This window comes from Anguilla rostrata, chromosome 6 (genome assembly GCF_018555375.3).
Source record: "Anguilla rostrata isolate EN2019 chromosome 6, ASM1855537v3, whole genome shotgun sequence".
Taxonomy (NCBI): domain Eukaryota; kingdom Metazoa; phylum Chordata; class Actinopteri; order Anguilliformes; family Anguillidae; genus Anguilla; species Anguilla rostrata.
Window position 1 is genome coordinate 31103409 of NC_057938.1, and position 26063 is coordinate 31129471.

Here is a 26063-nt window from a genome sequence, read left to right on the forward strand (position 1 = left end):
CATATGTATTCACACCCTTTACGCAGTGCTTTGTTGAGTCACCTTTGGCAGCGATCACAGCCTCTTCTTGGGTATGACGTTACAAGCTTGACACATTTGGGGTATTTGGGGTATTTTTCCCATTCTTCTCTGCAGATCCTCTCAAGCTCTGTCAGATTGGATAGGGAACATTGCTGCACAGCGATTTCCCTCGATCCTGACTAGTCTCCCAGTTCCTGCTGCTGAAAAACATCCCCACAGCATGATACTGCCACCACCATGCTTCACCGTAGGGATGGTATTGGCTAGGTGATAAGCGGTGCCTGGTTTCCTTCAGACATGAGGCTTGGCATTGTGGCCAAAAAGTTCAATCTTGGTTTCATCAGACCAGAGAATCTTGTTTCCCATGGTCTGAGAGTCCTTTAGGTGCCTTTTTGGCAAACTCCAAGCGGGCTGTCATGTGCCTTTTACTGAGGAGTGGCTTCCGTCTGGCCACTCTACCATAAAGGCCTGATTGGTGGAGTGCTGCAGAGATGGTTCTCCTTCTGAAAGGTTCTCCCATCTTCACAGAGGAACTCTGGAGCTCTGTCAGAGTGGCTGTTGGGTTCTTGGTCATCTCCCTGACCAAGGCCCTTCTCCTCCCGATTGCTCAGTTTGGTCAGGCGGCCAGCTCTAGGAAGAGTCCTAGTGATTCCAAACTTTTTCCATTTAGGAATTATGGAGTCCGCTGTGTTCTTTGGGACCTTCAATGCTGCAGAAATGTTTTTGTACCCTTCCCCAGATCTGTACCTCGACTCCATCCTGTCTCGGAAGTCTATAGACAATTCCTTTGACTTCATGGCTTGGTTTTTGCTCTGACATGCACTGAAAACTGTGGGACCTTATATAGACAGGTGTGTGCATTTCCAAATCATGTCCAATCAATTGAATTTATCAAAGGTGGACTCTAATCGAGTTGTAAAAACATCTCAAGTATGATCAATGGAAACAGGATGCACCTGAGCTCAATTTTGAGTGTCATAGCAAAGGTTCTGAATACTTATGTAAATGTGATATTTTAGTTTATTATTTTTAATAAATTTGCAAACATTTCTAAAAACCTGTTTTTGCTTTGTCATTATGGTGTATTGTGTGTAGATTGATGAGAATAAAAATGAATGTAATCAATTTTAGAACTGGCTGAAAAAAGGTTGTAACTTAACAGAATGTGGAAAAAGTGAAGGGGTCTGAATACTTTCCGAAGGCACTGTTGATGTGAATGTGGTTACAATGCTTTAAAACATTATTTCCACCGTGAAGTTAGCAAAGCAGTCCATATCAAACTGTTAAGCCGGATATGTCAATTACGTTTGGAAGTGATATTGTGGATGTTTGCACTGCCATATGATTAATTATCGGCTGGCCAAGATTGATACAGTAGCGTGTTCTCTGATGTTACTCACTACATTTACAGTGCCAGTCAATAGTTTGGACACACCTGCTTAAACCAGTTTTTTCATGATTAATAATGCTTTAAACTGTATAAACCTGTCTATAAACACTTAATGTTTTATTATATGATGTCTGTAGTTATATAAGCAGATAATCATGAATTACATTCAAAAGTGAATTGCATTCAAAAGTTTAATTTTTAAATGAAAATGGAAATCTTGGAAGCTCATTTGGGGGGGGGGGGGTGCACTGTTTTGTTTTTTAAATATCTTGGTACATACTGGTGTTCATGATGACATCTGTCTTAACAGGTGGTCCAGGACCTGTAGAATTTTTCATATTTAAAAAAAAAAAAAAGACCACCTGCCATATTTCAAAATACATGGGATTTATTCCTACATCAGTTTCACCCTTCTACCCTCCATTGGAATTATATGGTACTGCATGTGGTGAAAATGATGAAATAAGCAGGTGTGTCCAAATGTTTGACTGGTACTGTACATCAATATGAATGGAATGAAGGTGTTACAATGTTCTGTCAATTTAAAGCAACAAACAATAGCTGCACGCTTACTATATACTGTACTGGTTGGCTACATCATTTCCGGCAGCAAGTTGTAAAAGCTATATTCCGACTGATGTAATGTTATGTTGATTATAAAAATGTAATTATTCAAAGCCGATTAATGTTAATCAAGTTCAAGTACTGTTTTAAGATGAGTGTTGACACCAGATGTTCATGTATTTTGGATCGTTTTTGGTGTAGAAATTGTTTTTCTTGCTAGGTTAACTTTCGTTCACCATCAAGATTTTAGTTGAATAAGATCTCTAAATCTGACATAGCATGCGGTGCCATATTTTTTACTGCAAAATTAGTGTGATTCCAACCACTTAAAGGGGAATTGCCCTTTATAACACTTCTGGGCTCATTTTACATTACATTACATTACATTTATTTGGCAGACGCTTTTATCCAAAGCGACATACAAAAAGTGCATTTCATGGTCATAGACAACTGCTAAACACAGGTTCAGTAAGGTACAATACTTATTTTGTACAGCTATTTTTAGCCAAGAACACAGTTTAGTTCACACAGTGAACACTATTCAGACCTAACCTCTGCAAAGCCAACTAGGCAGAAGAATAAGCTACAGTGTTAGGACAAATACAAATTACCAAAAAGTGCTGGGATGGGGCAACATGTAACAAGTGTCATGAAAAAAAAGGGGGGCGGGGGATTTAGAGTGAAATATACAGTGTGGTGGTGGTTAGTCTTGGTAGTCTGAAGATGAGTCTTCAAGCCACGGCGGAAGATAGAATCGGCAGGCACATAGAATCGAGTCATGTCCTGCAAGTAGATGGGGGCTGTCCTGTTGGCAGCAGTGTAGGCAAGGGTCAGAGCTTTGAACCGGATCCTGGCAGCGACCAGTAGCCAGTGGAGTGATCGCAGCAGAGGAGTGACGTGGGAGAATTTGGGAAGGTTGTAGATGAGTCGGACAGCGGCATTCTGAATCATCTGTAGTAGCAGCTGTATGGCACAAGCTGGCAGGTTTGCAAGGAGAGAGTTACAGTAATCAAGGCGAGAGGTCACCGTAGCCTGGACAAGCAGCTAACTCACACCTACCCGGAGGTTTGTGTGCATCCCAGACATTTTTTAGGTTGCTTGCTTCAATATTTAGATATTTGTAGATTTTTGATTCCCATGTGAGAAAACCTCCCCCCCATCCAATAGAAGCCCATTCAACATCAGACTCCACGTTAGACTCATTGTAAACACACGTCCCTGCTGCTCATGACTGATATTGTCCTTCTAATGAATTTGTCGCCCTTCATTTTTCGATTAGTTATTTCGTTTTAAATTTCTAACGTTAGAAACAAAGACCTATTTTTTTAGCGGAAGTCCACATAGTAGTACGGTTTCCAGTTTTTTCTTCTGCTTCGATTTCATTTTGCGGCAAAATCGAGAAGAAGCGAAGCAAAACATTCCGTTAAGGCTCATGCAGATATTGGCAGACTATGTCATAAAAGTTCTAGGCATCATTTTGATTGTCACTCTTGCAAACTTCATTCATGTGTCAGAGATGTAACGTTACAGTCTTGTAGTTTAGCTGATGTGCCAAGCCCTATACCTCTGTGTTCAAAACAGGATTTTACGATAACGTTACTCTCAGCGAAGACACATGCATAGACTACCACACATGAACACCAGTCGTCAAAACTAGGATTTCCATTCGCTAATGATAACGTTATGCTATCCACTGACATTACTACGGTATATAGCCAACACACTTACATTTCTGAGAGAGTCCCTTTTGGACCATCTGGTGTGGAATGTCGTTTCCAATTGATCCTTGGCATTCGGAATAAAGTCTCCCAAGACTCCGGGGTTGGTGACAGCCGAGAAATCGGAGTGCCTTGTTGCTAGGGTTGCCGCCCGTCTCGTATAATACAGGATCATCCCAGATTTCAAAGTTAAATGCTACGTCCTGTATTGATTCAATAGGGGACGCAGTTTGTCCCGTATTTTCGTGCACGTCGTTTCATATATAACACTAGGTCTTCAACGTGCTGAGAATAACATTCAAACCAGTTTTACAAGCGGAGTTGAGAAGAGTAATTTTACTGATGGTGACTGTGAGCTCCAGACAGATAGACTCAGCCTCTGTGCGCTGCTGCGTGAGAGTGCACGTTACGTCAGTGTCATCATCACTGCCTCACTGATTGCCTCGGGACGTGAAGTGCCTCGCTGTTTTTAATATTTTCACGATGTCTGCAAGTGCACACCGGGAGGGAAAAAAAAATTTCACACCCCAAATCAGCCTGCAAATTAGCCAGCTCTTCTTCTGTGTATTCCAGCTCAAATCGATAGGGAACAACAATCCCATGATCAAAAACAAAATGTTCTTCGTCCTCATTTTCGGTTTCGCTAGCTAGTAGTAATACAACACTACTTCTACGACCAACCTAGTGTTATTGTCTGCAGGTACACCCACATCAGAAGTTGCACAATGTTCGAAGCATGACAATTTTGTTTTTCTCCATTTTTATTATATTGTTACTACTAGGAGGGCAGAATTGCTTTCCTTAAATGTCTTTGTAATGGGATAAAATTGCTTTTGTTAGTGTGTATGTACCTAATTCCTATGAACCAAATTTCTTTCAATCGTTGACCAATATATTGATGGATCTATCTGATTTTCAACTGGTTATTGGGTCAGACATGAATGCTGTTGTAGATCATATGTGGGATAAATCTAAGGCAGTCAACCATCATTATCCGTCTACAAATGCATTAAGACATTTGCTATCTGATTTTAACCTTATTGATACCTGGCGTGCTCATAATCCAGGCACCAGGGAATTTACCTTTTATTCTAATAGACATAGATCCTTCTCCCGGATTGATTTTATTTTAATATCATTATTTTCCTCTGTTAAAAAAAAAAAGAAATTCGACCCATGAGTCTATCAGATAATCATGCCTATTTCTTTAAATTTCAATTTTCCCAGTTTAAGAAAAAAAAATCCACCAGATGGCGCTTTAACTGTACATTATTGGACAACCAAACATTCTGTGAACAATTTCTTAATGATCAATAAAAATTCAGTTGATGATTTTCAGATAATTTGGGATGCCATTAAAGGTTTTATAAGAAATAATGCAACTGCATTTGCTTCAGGTCTTAATAAATCACAACAGAAGAAAATATCTTAATGAGAAAACCAGTTATCTGTCTTACAGCTCTCTCAACAGAGAAATTATTCTCAACATGTAGCCTCCACACTGGCCAAGGTTAAGACTGAACTAAATAACCTGATCAGGAAAAGAGCTGAATTTGCTATCCAGAGTTCGAGTCAACCATTACTTCCATGGCAATCGACCCAGTCACTTATTGGCTAATAAATTACGTAATAGTGATCATCTGGCGAATATTGCAACTATTATGTCAGAAATTGATGAGTTGCTTACCGATCCAAAATCTATTAACCTCAGATTTACTAATTTTTATAATAAATTATATACCTCAGAGGGTGAACCCTCTTCTGCAGAGGTTGACAAGTTTTTAAAGGGTCTTAAACTTCCTGTTCTGTCAGCGACCAAATCAAGCTCACTGGATGTTCCAATATCTCTGCAGGAACTTAAGGCATCTTTGGAAACTATGAACAAAGGTAGATCACCTGGGTGGGATGGCATTCCTCCTGAGTTTGACAAAAAATTTTGGCAACCCCCATGATTTTTTATGACAATGAAGACAATAATGTGACAGAAATGCCTTTTTGAAATAATGACTACTTCATTTAGCATTTTAAATTCAGAAAATATGATACAACGAAAACAGACCCTGATGATTTTTGTTGCAGTTCCTTTGTAGCGCATATAAGTATATTACAACCAGGGCTTGACATTAACACCCGCCACCAGCCAAATGTGCATATAATTTGGCAGTGGTGTGTATATTTATTCAATATTTAGTCCCAGATATTGACTGTAGAATGACATGGTAGATATGATTTTTTAAATCTTTGTCTCGTTTATTTCATTATTCAGTGAGCAGCGTTTTCACTGCTGTATTGGCATATCTTAGGGCTAATGTCGGGTTTATCTTGTTGCTGTGATGGAATACGATTTTTGAGTGGTGAAAGAATGTTTTTATGAATGCCCAGATAGACAATATTGTCTAGTAGATGGGGGGTGTAGTTGCAGATGAGACTGCAGGGAGAGGGTGCGTGTTAAATGAACGACCAGAGCGACAATGGTGGCGCTGCGAAACTCTGTATTCGGCGTAGTTGTCGTGTATTGTATACTAATGAAACTAGTCTGGACGAAAGCATGTACTTTCTGGGGCAAAAGGGAGGAGCCTCTGCGGAAGCGGCAGCTTTCCCTATTGGTTAATCGAACTGTCTGTCTCAGTGTGCCGGTTCACCCCCCCCCCCCCCCCAAACAGGTACACCAACAGGCCAGAGGTCTGAGTTGAGTTGCATAAAAATATTCCCTAAGATTTGGTGAAGCCATTCCCCCCCTTACTTTTAGGCAGTTGAAGTGTCTTAATTTTTATTCTTGGCTTTTTGCTGTTCCAAATGAATCTAGAGATCATCTTATCCCAGGCTATGAATTTGTTTTGGGGAACATTAATTGGGAGAGATTGGAATAAATATAGTAGCTTAGGTAGGATATTTTTTTTAACCGTTTGTATTCTGGCGCTGAAGTGTAAAGGGAGGGTAGACCACCTTTCAGCATCCTTTTGGATGTTTTCATCAGTTTTGTTATAATTGGTTTCAAACATGTTGGAAAATATTTTGGTTATAGTTACACCAAGATACTTCATTGTTTTAGAATTCCATTTCAGATTATATGCATCTCTGATTTGTTGGGATGGAGAAAAAATAAATGAAACAATTTGTGTTTTTGTTGTATTCAGTTTATACCCTGAGTAGTGTCCATATGTTTGAAGTAGGTTCGGGAAACATACATCTGGTTGTTCGAAAAAATAATAACATCATCTGCAAAAAGTCCAATGATATGTTCTTTCCCCCCTATATTGACACCCTGCAGGTCTTCACTCTGCCTTATTGCTTGCGCTAAGGGTTCAGCATATAAACCAAAGAGAGTAGGAGAAAGACAACAGCCCTGTCTTGAACCTCTCTCCAACTGAATCCTATTAGACAGGTTTCCATTTACCTTAATCCTAGCTGTAGGCTCATGATAGATAGTTTTAATACACCAAATTTAATTTTCATTGAAACCAATCTCTTCATATAAAAATACCCAACTAACACTATCAAACGCTTTTTCTGCATCCAAGCTAACCAGAACCATACTTGTACCCTTTTTTTGAGCATTGTCTACAATATGGAGAGTTCTTCTAATATTGTCCTGTGTTTGGCGCCCTCTAATAAATCCAATTAGATCATCATTGATCAGGTCTGGTACAAAAGTCTCAAATCTTTGGCAAATGATAAAGGTAAATAGATAGAGGTAAATAGCTTGTAATCTACATTTAAAAGTGAAATTGGCCTAAAATTTGTACATTGTTCTTTGTCTTTGCCTTTCTTAGGTAAAATGGAAATGATTGCTTCCTTCCATGATGGGGGAGCCATACCCTCTTTAAGGGTCCAGTTAAAACAGGACAAAAGCAGAGGTGTTAGCTCCTTCTTGAAGGCCTTATACTATTCTGATGGAAACCCATCACTGCCTGGTGATTTACTGGCCTTTAGTCTATTGATTGCAGCTTCCAGTTCAGTTCCTCAACTGTAAATTGTGACGTAATGTTGTCATTCTGTATCTCACCAATAGATGGCAGGTCGAGTGAGTTAAGAAAACGTCTTGTTTTTTCATCAGCTGATGGTGGTTTAGAATAGAGTTTCTTATAGTACCCTTCAAATATTCTTTCTATCTCATCTGGCTCATGTAATAATTGGTTGGTTTTGAGGGTCCCTTATTTTATGAATTCAATTACAGGCGTCTGGCCAGGAGTCTAGTTGCTTTTAGACCTGACCCCAGAAGTCTGCTTTACAAATCTTGCCCTTTTTTCTATATCTCCCCTGAGAATTTCATGTTTCCTTACTTTGTTGTAATACCAACCGATCCTCTGTGTTTTTATGTTTTTTCTCCAGTTCTCTCAATTTTTCTACTTTGTGTTTGTATGTGGCTAGCCGAGTCTTTTTTATTGATGTTGTCAGGGCGATCAGCTTTCCACGAGTAACTTCCTTCATAGCATCCCACAGTATTACAGGGTCCACATCTCCATTATCATTATCTTTTATATACCTTTTTATCTCTTCCCTTATCTGTTTCCACATTTGCCTTATTATTCAGAATTTATTTTTCTACTATTCAGGTGTATTGTCAAGCTGATCGTATTGTGATCTGATACATCTGCCACCCCGATTTTACACCGTGACTTTCACCAGTACTCATTAAAATGTAGTCAATTCTGGAGTAGATAGAATGAGGTACTGAATAGTGCGTATAGTCCCTTGCTAGAGGTTGAAGTTCTCTCCAAACATCAATTGGTCCCATTTCCTGCACTGACGTGTTAATAAACTTGGTCAGATGCATCTTGTTTTTCTTGAAGCTTGTTGTATCAAAATTATGATTCATGACCACATTAAAGTCTCCTCCACATATCAAAATACCCTCAGTCTCTAAGGCAATAATGTCAAACAGATTTTTGAAAAAACATTTGGTACTCTCCGGGGGTGCATATACATTGATCAGTGTCACCACTTTGTTTTCTAGCTTTCCTTTAACTAATAGGCTACATACCTTCCCTCTTTGTCCCTGACTTCTTTATGGCATTCAAATTGGACTGCATTTGCAATAAGAATAGCCACTCCCCTCTTCTGGCTAGGTTTGTAGGAACTATACAATCCATTTCTAAAACCAAAGCGTTTTAATTTCTCATGTTCTTGTTGAGGCAGATGGGTTTCTTGTAAGAATAGTACTTGAGCCTTTTCTTTTTTCAATTTAGCCAGGACCTTGCTCCTTTCAACTGGATTGTTCATCCCGTTTACATTAAATGACACCAATTTTATATTGTTATGTGGCATTTAAATGACCCAATCCTGCGTTGCATTCATAAACCTCCAGACAACTTACAACTGCACAGGCCTGAACATCTGGATAACGTGTGCTAAATGAAGAAAATAAAGAAAGAATAGTTGACTTCCAAGTTAGGGTGATTCCTCGCCACCCTGAATTCCCGTTAGAAGGCAGAGGGGAAAGCCTTCTTCCAGAGGGCCCCTCACTAGTGGTGAAACACGCCATTTCACGCATCCTAGTAGTCCAACGTCATCCGATAGCACTTATTTTGTAATCCAAACAAAGTCTTTAGCATTGATCAAAAAAGATTTAGCCCAATATATACCAGCTTCAAAACAGATTATTAAATAAAAAGAAAAGAGGGAGGTCACTTCCTTACCAATTGTTGCTTATTTGAATTGCAAAGTAAACCCAAAGGTAAGTAAATAAGATGCCCTTCAAAGTCGAAATAACAAAAACCCTGCATCGTCTCATCTTAATCATGTTATATTGATGAAAGGTAAACGAGTAAATGGCGTGCGAGTATTTGGACCATTTATATTGATTTAAGAGTCACGCCACGGGCAAAGTCACACAATGGTCATTTAGCTTAACACCGCTGGTTCTACAAAGGGGCTAACGAAATTTCACATACCGTGACAAAATAAGTTGGAGGGGATCTGCTCAAACTCCTGTAATCTTTTCCTTGCTTGACACGCAGTCTTGTTCCCGTCTTCATTCCTCTCCCCGGCGTGCTGCCAAGTCTTAGCCTGAAGAAGACGCTCCATCTCTGGGTCCGGCTCCGTAGCGCTGCGGCCTGGTGTCTGCACGGAATAGCCTCTCCTCCTCAGCTCCTGTGCTGCGTCTTGTGCTCTATCGTATGTGCGTGTTCCCGGGTCCCAGTGAATACGCATCTTGTCCAGCGGGGTCTGGAAGCGGATACCTTTCTCCTTCAGGGCCTTCTTTATTCCCGTGCACACCTTGTGCTTCTGGACAACCTCCGTTGCCTAGTCATGATCGAATGATAGACATCGCCCTTTAATCATTATCTTCTTTCCCCAAGTCAAGTCAAGTCAAGTTTATTGAGCACATACACATTAGCATGACAGTGAGATTCATTGTTCCTGTTTGTTACTCTCTCATCCTATGCAATAAACAATCAATCAATTGAATGATGATAATAGTAATAATAATAATAATAATAATAATAATAGCAATTAAATCGTAGAATAAAATATAAAAAAGAATATACATATATTACATATACACATACATACATGCACATACACATATGCATATACATATACACACCCAATATACACATATGTATGTAAGCGTGTTCACAATAAATAAGAGTCTCGTAAAGTGTGTGTATGTGCAGTAAAGTGCAGTGTAACTGAGGGGGAGGAAATGGGGGGAGGCGGGGGCGTGAATGGATGGAAACAGGGGGGTCTAAGGGAACAGGGTCTGGTGTTGGTGGAGCTGAGCAGGTGATGGGAGTCTCAGCTCAGCATCTGGATGGCCTGGGGGTAGAAACTGTTCCTAAGGCGGTTAGTCTTAGCTCTGATACTGATATAGCCAGGCTTTCTCTTGGACTGCTTCCTAATGAAGAGGCCATGGCTCGGGTGGCTGGGATCAGCAATGATCTTATTGGCCTTGGATATACATCTCTTGGTGTATATGTCCTCCAAGTTTGGCAGCATGCCACCTGTAAGCCGTTGGGCAGACCACACCACCCTCTGAAGCCGCCACCGATCCTGTTCAGTGCAGTTGCCGTACCAGGTGGTGATGCAGCCAGTCATGATGCTTTCAATAGTGCACCTGTAAGGGTTCCTCAGGACAGGTGAGGACATGCCAAACTTCTTCAACCTTCTTAGATTGTAAAGGCACTACTGGGATTTTTTCACCAGCGTGTCCACATGCCGAGACCACTTCATGTCCTCCGAGATTTGGACTCCAAGGAACCTAAAGCTACTGACCCGTTCCACAGCCGCCCTATTGATGGTTATGGGTACATGCTCAGCCCTCTTCCTAAAGTCCAGGATCAGCTCCTTGGTTTTCTCCACGTTAAGCTCCAGGTTGTTCCCCTGGCACCACGTTGAGAGTGCCATCACCTCGTCCATGTAGTCCCTGGTGTTGTTGTCGGTTATCAGACCAATAACTGTTGTGTCATCGGCGAACTTGATGATAGCATTGGAGCTGTGCCTGGCTGTGCAGTCCCTGGTATAGATGGAATATTGGAGGGGGCTGAGCACACACCCCTGGGGAGCTCCTGTGTTGAGGGTCAGGTAGGATGAGATGTTGTTGCCCATCTTTACTGCCTGAGGTCTTCCCGTTAAGAAGTCTAGGCTCAGCTGCAGAGGGTGGTGTTCACACCCCAGGCCTTTTTCAATACCATTTCTTAGGTATTAAACTCCAGAAAATTTACCACTATGGACCTAGGTGGTACATTCCTTTCCTGTTTACGAGCCAGAGCTCTATGAGTACGCTGGATCTGTAGGTTGGTGTCCGCTAAGGCAAGTTTAGTTTTCAAAAGTTGCTCCACAAATTCAGGATAATAATTGCTGGGCTACAGGCTGCCGCTTTTGTGGACAAAACATTTTTCCTGTCCAATCGCCTAGGCTTGTTTGATCCATGAAAAACACAGCATATGCCCCAAAATAAAAAGAGCGTGCCAAATTGTTACGAGATGTAGGCTACTGAGGTGAACAGAGAAACAAAAGGTAGGAACCAGGATAAACAAGGAAGAGTTATTTAATGAAATATAATAAAATAAGCACGATTACAACGAGTGACAAGAAGCACAAGAGACCACAGCCAGCAAATGTAAGAAACTGAATACGAAAAATTAGACGAGAAATAAGGGTTATGACACATAGCTAAAATGTAGTTCTTGTCTGAAAATTAAGCAGCATAGGTAGGCTTGTTTGATTAAAATAAAAAAATAACACAATATCACAAACATCAAATAATAACCTACATTTGAGGTTGATAATACATTTTTGTTGGGGGGGGCGTATGGGAATTGAACATTCAATAATGGTCTACAAAAGGTTGAGAACCCCTGATTTAGGCCTTTGCAACTTCCAGGTTTGGTTAACATACCACCAAAACTTGCATGTCAGTCAAAATTTAATTTAAGGATGGCTACTGAAGCTATTTCAAAATGGGCTTGGCTTGGATATAAACTCGTCTACAATAAGTTACAAGAAGATAGTTTATTGTGTCAATATTAGAGGTCATTCTGTCAATATATCTTAACAGTGACATTCCGGGGCTGCAAAAGCTTTTTGTCCCGCAGTGGACATTTCCTTCATGATGTCTCATTATTTAAGCCTATTAGGTAGACGCGCAAGGCTGATTGGAAAGCCTGAGACAGCAGTGGAAGCTTACTGCCTGGACTAGCAAAGACAGCCAGTGGATTATGAAAAATCTACATGTAGCATATCGCCTAATAACAGTACATTTGAAAATTGATTGTCTTCATTTACACTCATTTAAAATGTGACCTATAAAAGGTTCGTCTTAGCTAGCATTAAAGATTGCGGTTGGCCATGATGAAGATAGTGGTAATGGTTTCGCTCCTTTAAGTGACTTGCAAGAACCTACAGTGACAGCTGAATAGGCTGGCAGCAGCAGGGTGATTTATAGTAAAAGTAGTCAAAAAAAACATTGTACGCATTTGGGATTGACTGACTGACTCACAATGTTAACTGACGTTTATCCCTGTGCTGTTCTGCTAGTTTGTGAACTAGCTGACTTAGCTAGCTCACAAAGTTGGCTAAATGTATCATAAATTGGCAGTTGTCGCTAGCTAAAATTGGCTGCGGTAGCCATTACACTTTGTAAAATGGGCAAAATTACCATGTTCATGTGACTTGTAATTTTGGCCAAATCAGAGAAAAGCTATCGGTCGTGGAAAAAGCAGTATTTCCCTTCTAGTTTTTTGCAGTTCATTGTGTGAAACTCATCCATACCAGCAGCCTCTGGTTACTGTTTCAGGGAAGGCAGCCTTCCACTTATGCAGTCGCACACAGTTCTAGTCCCTCATAAACAATTTTATTGGCCCCCCATAATTGGATCAGTATGCTTTAGTGTAGTCTAGTAACCTTCAGTTAGCCTTCATGCTGTTTACTGAAGGTCTCACAGCTCTGAAGTATCTATACTAGAAGCAGTGATTGAATGAGTGCTAGTGAATGTGACTGAGAGAAGGACTGTCCTTGTCTTTTTTGTGTCTTAGGTCAGGATGTGGTCTTCCAGTGCCTTGGAGAGAGTCTTTTGCACAACGCGTTTGCAGGCTACAATGCCTGCATCTTTGCTTATGGTCAGACAGGTAAGTGAACGGAGTGACGTGACATTATCCTATTCAATAGAAATTGTATTTTTTATGTGCCTTCATAATTTGTCTGTAAACTTTGATTTCAACCCTGCATCAGTTTGTCGAATGATCAATAGTTTTTTTGTGGTGGTGAGTTGTATATATTACTTGTATTCTGATTTGGCTGTGTCTGCATGGTCCCATCCCCTGATTGGCTCTGCATTGACTGTCTTGGGCCCTTATTGGCCACAGGCTCGGGTAAGTCATTCACCATGATGGGCTCGGTGGACCAGCCAGGACTGATCCCGCGCCTCTGCAGCTCATTATTTGAGCGCACGCTGCAGCACCAGAGGGAAGAGGAGAGTTTCACTGTGGAGGTGTCTTACATGGAAATCTACAACGAGAAGGTCCGTGATCTGCTGGACCCCAAAGGGTGAGGCCACGTGCAGATCATCAGCCTCTGGCTCTCAAACATCTTTAAAATGGAACTCCTCCCAAGGGGAATCTAATCCTAATCTCTAGTCTATTCTGTCCTGCCTCAGAATAATTAGTGTGATCTGTGTATCTTGTGTCAAAACCACGTTATGTCGGTATCTCCAAAAGACTATTTTAAGTGATACTGTCATTGGGATGCAACTTCTTAAGTGAATGGAGGTATCTTGCAGAATGAAGTGTAATGGTGGCAAAGCTGAGGTTGTCCCTTTATTTCTGATGGTGCAGTCATAATATATAAGACAAAACTATAGGTTTTGAGTGTCATTTTTCTAATTTTCAGATTGTGGTTTAATTTTTTCTGGATATTGCAGCAGTATCCCCATTCTCAAATGGTGCCAAATGCCAAACATACAGCCTGTTATACAGGTGCAAGAAAAAATTTGAACCCTTTTAAATTATCTGCACTCATGGATAAATGACTTCCAAAACTTAGTCTGATCTTCATCTAAATTGTAGTAGATACACAATGTGATTTACCAAAAGGCAAAACTTTACTTTTTCTATATTGAATATATTGTTCAAAAATTAACAGCATAGAATGGAAGTATGTGAACCTCTAGGATACTGACTTCATGAAAGGTGGTTACTGAAGTCATGTTTTCCAATCAATGAGATGATAATGTGTGGGTTGTAAGTGCCCTGCATAGAAAGAAAAAAAAAGTTTGGTTACCAACAAAGTCTGCCCCTCAAAAGAGATCTGTTTAAGTGCAATATGCCATTGTTCTAATACGTTTCAGAGGACGCCAGGAGAAGGGTTGTTAAGGCTCATAAGAATGGAAAAGACTTAAAAATCATGGGCCTCCATCAGTCTCTACTCCAACAGATTGCGTACAAATGGAGAAAATTCAGCAACATTGCTCCTCGCTATAGGAGTGGTTGTCCAGCAAAGATCACAGAAAGAGTATATACTTTTTTCCAGCTTATGCTGTTTGTTTGAAAACTGTGTCCAATTAAGTCATGTTAAAGTACAATTATTAGTGTTTGTTATTTATCACACTGTGTTTATCTATTGTCATGACTTGGATAAATATCAGACCATATTTTAGTCGTCATTTGTGCAGGAATGCTGATCATTTAAGAGTTTGTGAACTTCTTGCAGCTGTACCTCATAAATGAAAACAAGTAGCATAAGGCTACACCCAACGTCTCAATACTTGAGAGTAGTATACTTTCATTTTTCAGTATGCTTGCAATGCAAATGGAGGCTCAGACTGAGAGGAGATATGCAATGAGATCAAAATATTTTTTGGCCATCATACCAAGTTTTTCATGACAGACCTGGACCCAACAGGTCAGAGCCCGGTAATACATTCAACTCCCCACAATTTAATCCATAGGAATAGATGTAAATGGATAGACTGATAAGGGTTGCGATTGCAGTCAGTTTCTTGTAATGTTGCTGATGTTTAATACATAACAAAATAGCCCCATAAACTGTAGTCTGAAGATAGTTATGGATTTACCTTTCCAGTCTCTTTAATTAGATTATAACAAAAACCAATTTAAACAGAATGAACACGCTATAATCACGGGAATTTAATCAAACGGAATTTATATATTACAACAGAGGCAACTAAACAATAAACAAACAAAAAAACAACAACAAAATAATGATATGACAAGTATTTGATCAGGAAAACATAAACCCAGGTTATATATCATTACTGAACTGGCAATGTGAAATAATAACTGATTGTCCATTGAATAACAGTTAAAGTTGAAGTCCGAGTTTAGTTTAGTTGTCCGGTATCCACGGAAACACAAATCCAGAAGACGTGCCAAAAATAAGTCCCAAAACCAAAATTAATGCATAAGTGCAAAACTCTTCTTTCCTCTCCAAAAACAGATAATTAAGCAATGCATTGCATTCATAGAAGCAAAAAAAAAAAACCCCAAAAAGCTTCGGCTCACCCTCCTGATGCGGTAGAAGAGAATTCTTTTAAAACGTAGGTTCAGCAGGTTACTCGTTTTCGTGTCCTGGAGCTGTGTTGAATAATTGTATATTGAAAAAAATACAATCCAAACAAAAACGCCAACAAATCTCAGGATTCTTGATTATTTTCTGCTGACTCCCCTTTACTGCATTCTCCGTTGCTACCTCTTGCCCCCAATCAATTAAAAAAAACCTATCACCTGGCCCGTCACCACCTGTTTGCTGCTTGAGCGCAACTCTTGAAGGGCCGGCATACAAATTTGCGATACTTCGCAAAGGACTCATTATCAATACATACATTGAGTATATCAGTAGGATAAAATGCACTAATAACATAATATGGTGCGTACATATTTTAATGCACCAAACATAATTAAATTACCTTTTTGTGTTACACGTTTACATTATGTGACCCTCACAAGATCATTAGCCTCAAGTAGGTTGCCTGAACCCATTCTGGGTTTTAAGACTATTTACAACAGGGGAGTTGTTTTGCTTGGGTGACATCTTTGTTTGAGATGGGGCTTTGTATTTTTCTTTGTGTGCTAAAGTAAGAGTTGACAAATTAGAAATGAGAAATTATAAAGGTACAGCATTACTTATTTTTGTTTTGGTTTAATATTTACAAACGATTATAGAGCTGTGCGTGCAGTCACAAATTTCTTAGAGGATTTCAAGAATGTGTTTTTAGTGGCGTAGCTGATTGGGTTTTTACAGTGTGCTATTTGCACTTCTACAACTTGTATGTCCATTTATGGAAAACCAAAGATGGACACTGCTGATTCAGTTTAGACAAGCTCCATGTCACATCCCCATGGGAGTACACACGTACAGTATTGCATACAAGCTCTTCAATTATTCATCATACAGCTTGGTTTTGCATTGTACTTAAATGGGCACTCAGTGATGTTATAAATAAACTATTTGATTTGACCAGGGGTGCACAACAAAAGCTATACCATCATTAGAATTTTTTTTTTTAATTGACATTTTCAATCACAGAATCACAAAAATTGTACAATGCGGCTGTAGACTGGACATGCATCCTTGTTGAAAAGCCTTCATTGTGTTCCAGGATATGAGTGAACATAGAGTGGTGTCTTTTTTCCCCTCAATTTGAAGACAGAGCAGTTGGCTGGTACACAGCCAGCATAACTGCCAGCCATCCAGGAATGGAGTTGTGCACCCCTGAGGTAGACTAAACTCCTAACTCTTGACCCAGATGTGATAATTTCATAAGTTAAACTGTGGACCCCCTGCTTTACCCCAAGGAGTCGGCAGGCCCTGAGAGTGAGAGAACACAAGGTCCTGGGGCCCTATGTGGATGGCCTTTCCCGCCTTGCCGTTGCCAGTTACAAGGTAGGGTACTGTACTGATGGATGTCATGGCTTAAAATTCAGTGTAGCACCTCATGTAGGGACATTAATGCTAGGGCCAGGTGCAAGTAAAAATGTCGATCATGTTGTTTGTGGCGAGTCATTAACCACTTTGCGCAAACACCCTTAGTGATCGGCTGGCTTGCCTAGATTGTTCAACTCCAACATTCATTGCTCCTGCAACCAAAGTATGAGTTGAAAGCAGAAACACTTTGTTTTAGTTTCATTAGTAGACGATACACGACAACTATGCTGAATACACTACGCCACCATTGTCCCTCTGGTCGTTAATTTAACAAGCACCCCCTCCCTGCAGTCTCATCTGCAACTACACCACTCACCCATGACATAATGGACGATATTATCTATCTGGGCATTCATAAAAATATTCTTTCACCACTCAAAAATCGTATTCCGTCATAGCAACAAGATAAACCCAACAATAGCCCTAAGATATGCCAATACAGAAGTGAAAACGCTGCTCACTGAATAACGAAATAAACAAGACAGTGTTTTCAAAAATTATACCATGCCATTCTACAGTCAATGGCTGGGACGAAATATTGAATAAATATACAACCTTACCATTGGTTTTGCGCGTATAGATGTCCCTTTTGAGACCAGGTGTTCATATATTGCCTTGGACAATCCGTTTGTGAAATATACATGCATTCGTGATGCCTGGGTACCTTCCAAAATAGCTGTGCGTAATACCGCATGTGTTGTTTACGGCATTGTCGCCCTTTTTAGTACAGTCTGGCTTGACTGACAATTTATTTATTCAGTAGGTAACAGTATAAACTTTCTAATGATGTATAACTTGTCTAATTTTGCTTTTGGAATTGCGTTTTATAGGTCAGCGTAACCGAAAATTTTCTTATATGCCAGTGTCTACATAAATAAAACGGTAGGCTGCTCTGCGCGTAGGTCACGACTTGATATCTCGTCTTTTGTTTTGTTTTTTCTCAATGTCGTATTCATTATTTGAAATGTGTATTTATGTGTTATTATTCTATCTGTCTTTGAGGCGCTCTGAAATGTGCATTCTCTGCTAAGCTGAGCAATGGATTGGAATATGTGCCTGACGTACTGTTGCACTGTATACCGAAACTTCAGCACTTCTTCGGTACTTAAAAAAAATTTAATAAAAAGAAACGGTTCGCTATTAGAATTCTCCGACGTTCGGTAGTTTTGTGTCTAATGTAAACGCCAGGGAACTGTCTCCCGCATTACTGATTGAGAGGATGAAAAGTGTAATTTGTCAGAATCTTCTCTAGATGGCAGTAGCAACTAAGGTTGGCAAGTGAGGTGACCTGCGCTTGTGCATTCTTCGTGGTTGATACAGTGCAAGCTTAGACTCAGTTGACTTCAGTAGCAATAGGTGTTCTAATTTGTAAATATTTTATTATAGGAAGATGCTGTATTGTTATTGAAATATGCTGTTTTTAGATTTATTTAAAAGTGAAAGACCTGTTTAAAGATAATTTACTTTGCAATTGTTTAATTTTTGAAATATATTTCATATAGTTTTCTATGGTTTAGTGTTGTAACACTATAGGCCTATGCTTATTGTGCTGAACAGGCTTCAACTTAAAGGTTGTTAATAAACCAGGTTTTTAGTAAACCGTGAAAATGAGGTCCACCCTTAATTTAGGTAATTTTAGTATCGTTAGGTACCGAGTATTGAATCAGTATTGTTTCAGTATCAATTATCATGATACTAAACCTGGCGTCGGTATCAAAGTCAAAATTTTGGTATCGTGACAACACTAGTGTGACGCCTTTTTTAGTTGCGGCATGGAAGCGCTGCAGCTGTACACACACACACCAGGCCATCTAAGTGTTACGACATGCCATCTATGTGTTACAACATAGTAAAGACCTTTACGGGAAGCGGCCAGGACACATCCATGGCGACGCAACTAAGTCATCCGCCACCGTCTCTTAGCACAAAATTGGCCATAAGTCATCAATATTTTACTACGTCAGACACATATTCCAATCCATTGCTTATCATGATATTCAGTAGATATGTTGGGTGAAGGTATATGATCATGAGGACAAAGCCATTTAAAAATCGCTCCATAGGGGGCGCGATACTGCCAATGCTTGGACCCCTCCCAATGCCGCTTGCGGCTTTAATTTATTTTGTTTCACTCACCGATGGGTAGGTGAAGTCTGTGCCCAAAGCACTGCAGACGAGTCCAGCTGTTAAGCTCCATGGCCCTCACCATGTTCGCCCCACTGTCTGTGGCCACCGTCTCTTAGCACAAAATTGGCCATAAGTCATCAATATTTTACTACGTCAGACACATATTCCAATCCATTGCTTATCATGATATTCAGTAGATATGTTGGGTGAAGGTATATGATCATGAGGACAAAGCCATTTAAAAATCGCTCCATAGGGGGCGCGATACTGCCAATGCTTGGACCCCTCCCAATGCCGCTTGCGGCTTTAATTTATTTTGTTTCACTCACCGATGGGTAGGTGAAGTCTGTGCCCAAAGCACTGCAGACGAGTCCAGCTGTTAAGCTCCAAGGCCCTCACCATGTTCGCCCCACTGTCTGTGGTCATGCAGGCCATGTTCTCCTCTTTCAGTCCCCAACATGCCAGTGCTTCCCTCAGGCCTTGTGCTATGAGATCCCCTGTGTGGTCTTGTGGGAAGTATGTTGTTTCAAGACAAGCGCTGCACAGCTTCCAGTCGTGAATGAAATGAATGTTCAAACTCAATTAAGGTTCTGAAGTGCGGCTAGACCATAAATCACTTGTAGAAAAAAAACTGGACTTTTTAAATTTTGTGTTCAATCTTGTTGCGGCATTCATTTTCCACAGTTTTTATTGGAATCATGTCTTTGGCCAGGTAAAATGTCACTGCGTCAGTTACCTCTTTTCAACGATTACTGGACTTTTCATACGGAGTACCTTTCTCAAACGCCTTCATCAGGGTTGTTTGTTTTGGCTTTGTACCGCTACCGCTAGCCTCTAGCTGCGTGGCTGTGCCTGAGGCACTCATGTGAGATCCCCTGATTGTTCGGCTTTCTGTGTGCTCTTTGGGCTGCTTTCTTTTGAGGTGATTAAAAAGGTTTGTCGTGTTGCCATCCGACGTGCGGACATTTTCTTTGCAAACTTTGCAAATAACTGTGTTTTGCGCCGTGTCGGTTTTGGAAAACCCACCGACATCAAATTTTTTTTATAGACCAACTCCTCTGTGGTGTCCGCCATGCCGCTATGTTGTCAAATACAAAAGGGGGAGGAAAATAAATCCAAGGCGCTACGTAATGTTTGCTATTATTGGTTTATTGGTTTGTCTGTTAGGGGAGGCTCAACAGGGACTAGCGAATAGTGTGATTTTAGGTTTGGCTGAGAAAACAACGTTGGATGCTGTGTATGAGCGTTGTCAGTGCAACTGATAGAATGTGCAATTTCACTGTAGCCAGATACTCCCGATCTCTCTGGAAAGGCAGATCGTGGAGACATTTTAATCGTTCACGATCTAATATCGTCATATCGCCCACCCATAATTTTACCACATGTTCTATTGAAAGTGTTATATATTAGAGCTGCTTTTTATTTTGATGTTTTGATATGCACTACAAAAAATCTTTATTTTTTATAGTATTTTTCACTGATTGAAAAGAAAGCTGTTATTTATTTACAAAAACTGTTTAAATAAAAGAGAGTTAATTCACCTGATTGTTTGTATTTATTTTATTGACAAGGGGGACTTAGGATAGTACAGGGTAATTGGACATCGCAAAATTGGGAGAAAAAGGGGATACGTTTTTTTTTTAAATCAGAAATTGAGATGCATCGAGATGCATTGATAATCGTTTTGTAATCGAATCGTAGCTCTCTGAATCGTAATCAAATCGTGAGGTGACTGAAGATTCCCACCCCTAATGCTTGATCGAAAACTTCTTGACCACACGTTTATAAAATCTAAGGGTGGATATGTATAACTACTATAGATTTATGAAGCAAAAACTAAGCAGTGTACCCAGCATCTCCAAATCTATCCAAAATGTCTAAATTATGCATTGCTGTAAATCACAACATATTCATGTATTTCACTACAAATAAACTGTTTTGACTCTAGAAACTCACTGTTGCATCATTTTCAAGTGGGAATTACAAGCTTTCCATCAGTACAGTGGTCTAAAATATCTAGGGGTCCAGAAACATATCTCTCCAAAAATGAATAAAATGCTTTTTGTCCATTGTAAAGCATATACAGTTGAAGTCAAAAGTTTACATACGCCTTAACCAAATCCATTTAAATTTTTCACAATTCCTGACATTTAATCCTAGTAAACACTCCCTGTCTTTGGTCAGTTAGGATCACAACTTCATTTTAAGAATGTGAAATGTCAGACTAATAGTAGAGAGAATGATTTATTTCAGTTTTATTTCTTTCATCACATTCCCAGTGGGTCAGAAATTTACATACACTCTGTTAGTATTTGGTAGCATTGCCTTTAAGTTGTTTAACTTGGGTCAAACGTTCCGGGTAGCCTTCCACAAGCTTCTCACAATACGTTTCTGGCATTTTGGCCAATTCCTCCTGACAGAACTGGCGTAACTGAGTCAGGTTTGTGGGCCTCCTTGCTCGCACACTCTTTTTCAGTTCTGCCCACAAGTTTTCGATTGGACTGAGGTCAGGACTTTGTGGTGGCCACTCCTATACCTTGACTTTGTTGTCCTTAAGCAATTTTGCCACAACTTTGGAAGTATGCTTTGGGTCATTGTCCATTTGGAAGAGCCATTTGCGACCAAGCTTTAACTTCCTGGCTGATGTCTTGAGATGTTGCTTCAATATATCCACATAATTTTCCTTCCTCATGATGCCATCTATTGTATGAAGTGCACCAGTCCCTCCTGCTGCAAAGCACCCCCACAGCATGATGCTGCCACCCCCGTGCTTCACAGTTGGAATGGTGTTCTTCGGCTTGTAAGCCTCACCCTTTTTCCTCCAAACATAACATAATGTTCATTATGGCCAAACAGTTCAATTTTTGGTTCATCAGACCAGAGGACATTTCTCCAAAAAGTATGATCTTTGTCCCCATGTGCAGTTGCAAACTGTAGCCTGGCTTTTTTATGGCGGTTTTGGAGTAGTGGCTTCTTCCTTGCTGAGCAGCCTTTCAGGTCATGTCGATATAGGACTCGTTTTACAGTGGATATTTATACTTTTGTACCTGTTCCCTCCAGCATCTTCACAAGGTCCTTTGCTGTTGTTCTGGGATTGATTTGCACTTTTTGCACCAAAGCATGTTCATCTCTAGGAGACAGAACGCCTTCCTGAGCGGTATGAAGGCTGCATGGTCCCATGGTGTTTATGCTTGTGTACTATTGTTTGCACAGATGAACCTTCAGGCGTTTGGAAATTGCTCCCAAGGATGAACCAGACTTGTGGAGGTCCGCAATTTTCTTTCTGAGGTCTTGGCTGATTTCTTTTGATTTTCCCATGATGTCAAGCAAGCAGGCACTGAGTTTGAAGGTAGGCCTTAAAATACATCCACAGATACACCTCCAGTTGACTCAAATAATGTCAATTAGCCTATCAGAAGTTTCTAAAGCCATGACATAGTTTTCTGGAATTTTCCAAGCTGTTTAAAGGCACAGTCAACTTAGTGTATGTAAACGTCTGACCCACTGGAATTGTGATATAGTGAATTAAAAGTGAAATAATCTGTCTGTAAACAATTGTTGGAAAAATAACTTGTAAAAAAAAAAAGGTTACGGTAAACTATAAAACGCTATTCCAAAAGCAAAAGTAGACATGTTATACATCATTAGAATGCTTATACTCTCACCTACTGAATAAATGAATTGTCACTCAAGCCAGACTGTACTAAAAAGGGCGATAACGCCCTAAACAACATCACAAATGTGCTTATATTTCACCAACGGATTGTCCAAGGCAATAAATGACCACTCAGTCTCAAAAGGGACATATCTACGCGTAAACCAATGGTAAGGTTGTATATTTATTCAATATTTAGTCCCACATTTTGACTGTAGAATGACAGGGTATAATTTTTGAAAACTTTGTCTTGTTTATTTCATTATTCAGCAAGCAGCGTTTTCACTGCTGTATTGGCATATCTTACGGCTATTGTCGGGTTTATCTTGTTGCTATGATGTAATACGATTTTTGAGTGGTGAAAGAATATTTCTATGATTACCCAGATAGACAATATTGTCCATTATGTCATTGGTGGGGGTGTAGTTGCAGATGAGACTGCAGGGAGGGGGTGTTTGTTAAATGAACGACCAGAGCGACAATGGTGGCGCTGCGAAACTCTGTATTCGGCATAGTTGTCTTGTATCGTCTACTAATAAAACTAAAACAAAACGTTTCTGTTTTTAACTTGTACTTTGATTGCAGTAGCACTGAATGTCTGAGTTGAGCAATCTCGGCACGCCAGCGTGCCGACCACTAGGGGCTTTGTGCTAAGAGCTTAACCACTTGGATCATCCAGAAGATGATCCAAGTGATCAATGATGCCCAAAATCTCATCCACAATTATGGGCTTTATGGGCATTAATATGGAGTTGGCCCACCCTTTGCTGCTATAACAACCTCCACCCTTCTCGGAAGGCTTTATAGTAGATGTTGGAGCATTGCCACAGAAATTTGTTTCCATTCAGCCAGAAGAGCATTAATGGGGTAAGGCACTGATGGGCCATTAGGCCTGGCTCGTGGTTGGCTTTCCAGTTGATGTCAAAGTTTTCGGATGGGGTTGCGGTCACGACTCTGTACGGGCGAGTCAAGTTTTTCCACACCATTCTCGACAAAATCATTTCTATATGGACCTTGTTGTGTGCCTGGGGGCATTGTCATGCTGAAACAGGCAAGGGCCTTCCCCAAACTACTGGGGAAGCACAAAATAATTTAGAATGTGATTGTATGCTGTAACATTAATTCAGTTCTATTCTATTCTATTTGTATTGTGCTTTTGACAGAGAACTGTCACAAAGACACTTTACAGAGTAGCAAGGCAAGAGACAGAGCAAAAAGAGCAAACTGCAAACACCAGGTTTGAACCCCCAAATATCAAGTACATAAGCTAAAAGATGAAGTTGTACATAAGATAGAGAGGGGGGTTTTATGCCCTATTTGTGTGTGTCAATGAGGGGGGCTAACAGAGAACGGATGCAGTCTGTGTATTGTTGTTCATAACGCAGAATTATGGACAACTGAGCTTCGGAGTTCTTAGTACTCTCATCTATTTGCCATGCAAAAAAGGAACATTGGCTACTTCACTCTTTATATCCACCTGCGCCAGAAGCAATGGCTTCGATCAGATCTTTTTGAATTGTCCCATTGCTCTAAAAATGCATCCTATTTTCCTCCACTACCACCTTCTGTCCTCTGTGCCCTAGAAACTGATCTTTGTGTCCTCCCTCTCTCCAATGTCCCAAAATTGGAGGAGGTAAGTGAAGCGGCTTCAAACTGCTCATCACCTCCTCCCGGCGAAGGATATATTGAAGTATGCTATCTCGGAAGTCTTTTCACATCTTAACCCCTTAGCGCACATGCCAAGTCTTGCCAATCCTTGCCCATTTAGGGGGTACTCTATTTAAAGCTTTATAACTCCAGATGTGAACACCACAGAGACAAGGGAGGAGTGTGTTTCTGGACCACGACTATGCACCGGAGGTATTGATAAAACGGAAGGAATACACAGAGGCAAAAAAAGTACTGAAAGAGAATAAAATACACTTCCAGACGCCATTCCCAGCGAAACTTTGGGTGTTTTACGAGGGAGAATCGTGCATCTACAACACAGCTGAGGAGGCAACTAAGGACACGGCGGTGAGAGGATTTCAAGTGACGGTCGTCAAACCAGCGGAGAATTGGCTGGAGAGGATTAAACGCCTAACCTGCCAAACGAGCCAAGCAAAGAAAGGACAAGGTCCAATGGAGGCAAGATCAGGATACAAACAGAAACTGCAAGCCTTCAGTAGAACCCAGGATATGGTATAGTTGAGATGGGACACAGGAGTTTAAGGTGAAGATCTGACTGTTTTTAGGTTAATTCTATTCAAGAAGAATTAAGGTGAGGTACAGACTGCTCTCTTTATGTTTAGATTTGAGTATTTCACACAAGTTTTAAGTTGACAGTGTTATATCCTCAATGCAAATAAAAAAATAAAAAAAAGTTGGGGTTACTTCTATGGAGCTGTTGGGGACATATGAACCAAGCTAACATTAGCAGTGAGGGCCCCCTGCCCCCAGGGGTCAGAGGTTACCCCTCAGAGCCGACTAGTCAGCAGGACTCAGATAAGGTCGAAAAGCAGATCTCACTTAAGGAGGTTCTTTTGTTGTTTTATTGGAGAGTGTTTACTCCAATCTTTTGTTATAGTTTGTTAACTGTTCATTACTGTTTCTGTAACATAAGGGGTATCTACGGAAAGAAGGGCAGGAGAAAGATATGAGATAGAGGGTATGAAAAAAAATGGCAATAAAAAAATTTGATTAAGGTAGCCACTTACAATGTAAATGGGGTGCTCAATCCAATTAAAAGGTGTAAGATACTAAATAAGATGAAGAAGGACAGCGTAGGGGTAGTATTTTTACCTAACAGAGAAGGAACGTGAAAAGCTTAAGAGAAATGGTTTTAACCCAATATTTTCCTCATCATATAAATCAGGACATAGGAGAGGGGTGGCTATAACATCAGGGAGGATTTCATTCGAGAAATTATCTGAAATTGGAGACAAAGAGGGAAGATACATTTTGGTTAAGGGGAGACTAGAGGGAGAGATGGTCACCCTTTTTAATATCTATGCCCCCCCACATTTTACAGACAGATGTTTGATCTGACATCAGAGGTGGAAGGCATTATGATAAGTGGAGGAGATCTAAATCTAAGACTAAAAGCACAGCTAGACTCCTCGGCGGGAGGAATACAGAAAACTATAATTAGCAAACAATTCACAGGATTGATGGACGGACTTAAACACCACAAGCAATGACTACACATACTTCTCACCACCAC

General features: G+C 40.3%; 1 protein-coding gene across 5 annotated transcripts in view; it reads left to right on the forward strand.

The window, feature by feature from the left end:
• The window catches only part of kif13bb (kinesin family member 13Bb), a 217059-nt gene that overhangs the window by 37362 nt on the left and 153634 nt on the right, over positions 1 to 26063 (forward strand). For all 5 annotated transcript variants that reach the window (XM_064341045.1, XM_064341047.1, XM_064341044.1 and 2 more), the window contains exons 6-8: positions 13173 to 13265; positions 13503 to 13683; positions 16950 to 17037. In XM_064341045.1, the coding sequence (XP_064197115.1) occupies positions 13173 to 13265; positions 13503 to 13683; positions 16950 to 17037 (362 nt within the window). The remainder of the gene's footprint in view (positions 1 to 13172; positions 13266 to 13502; positions 13684 to 16949; positions 17038 to 26063) is intronic.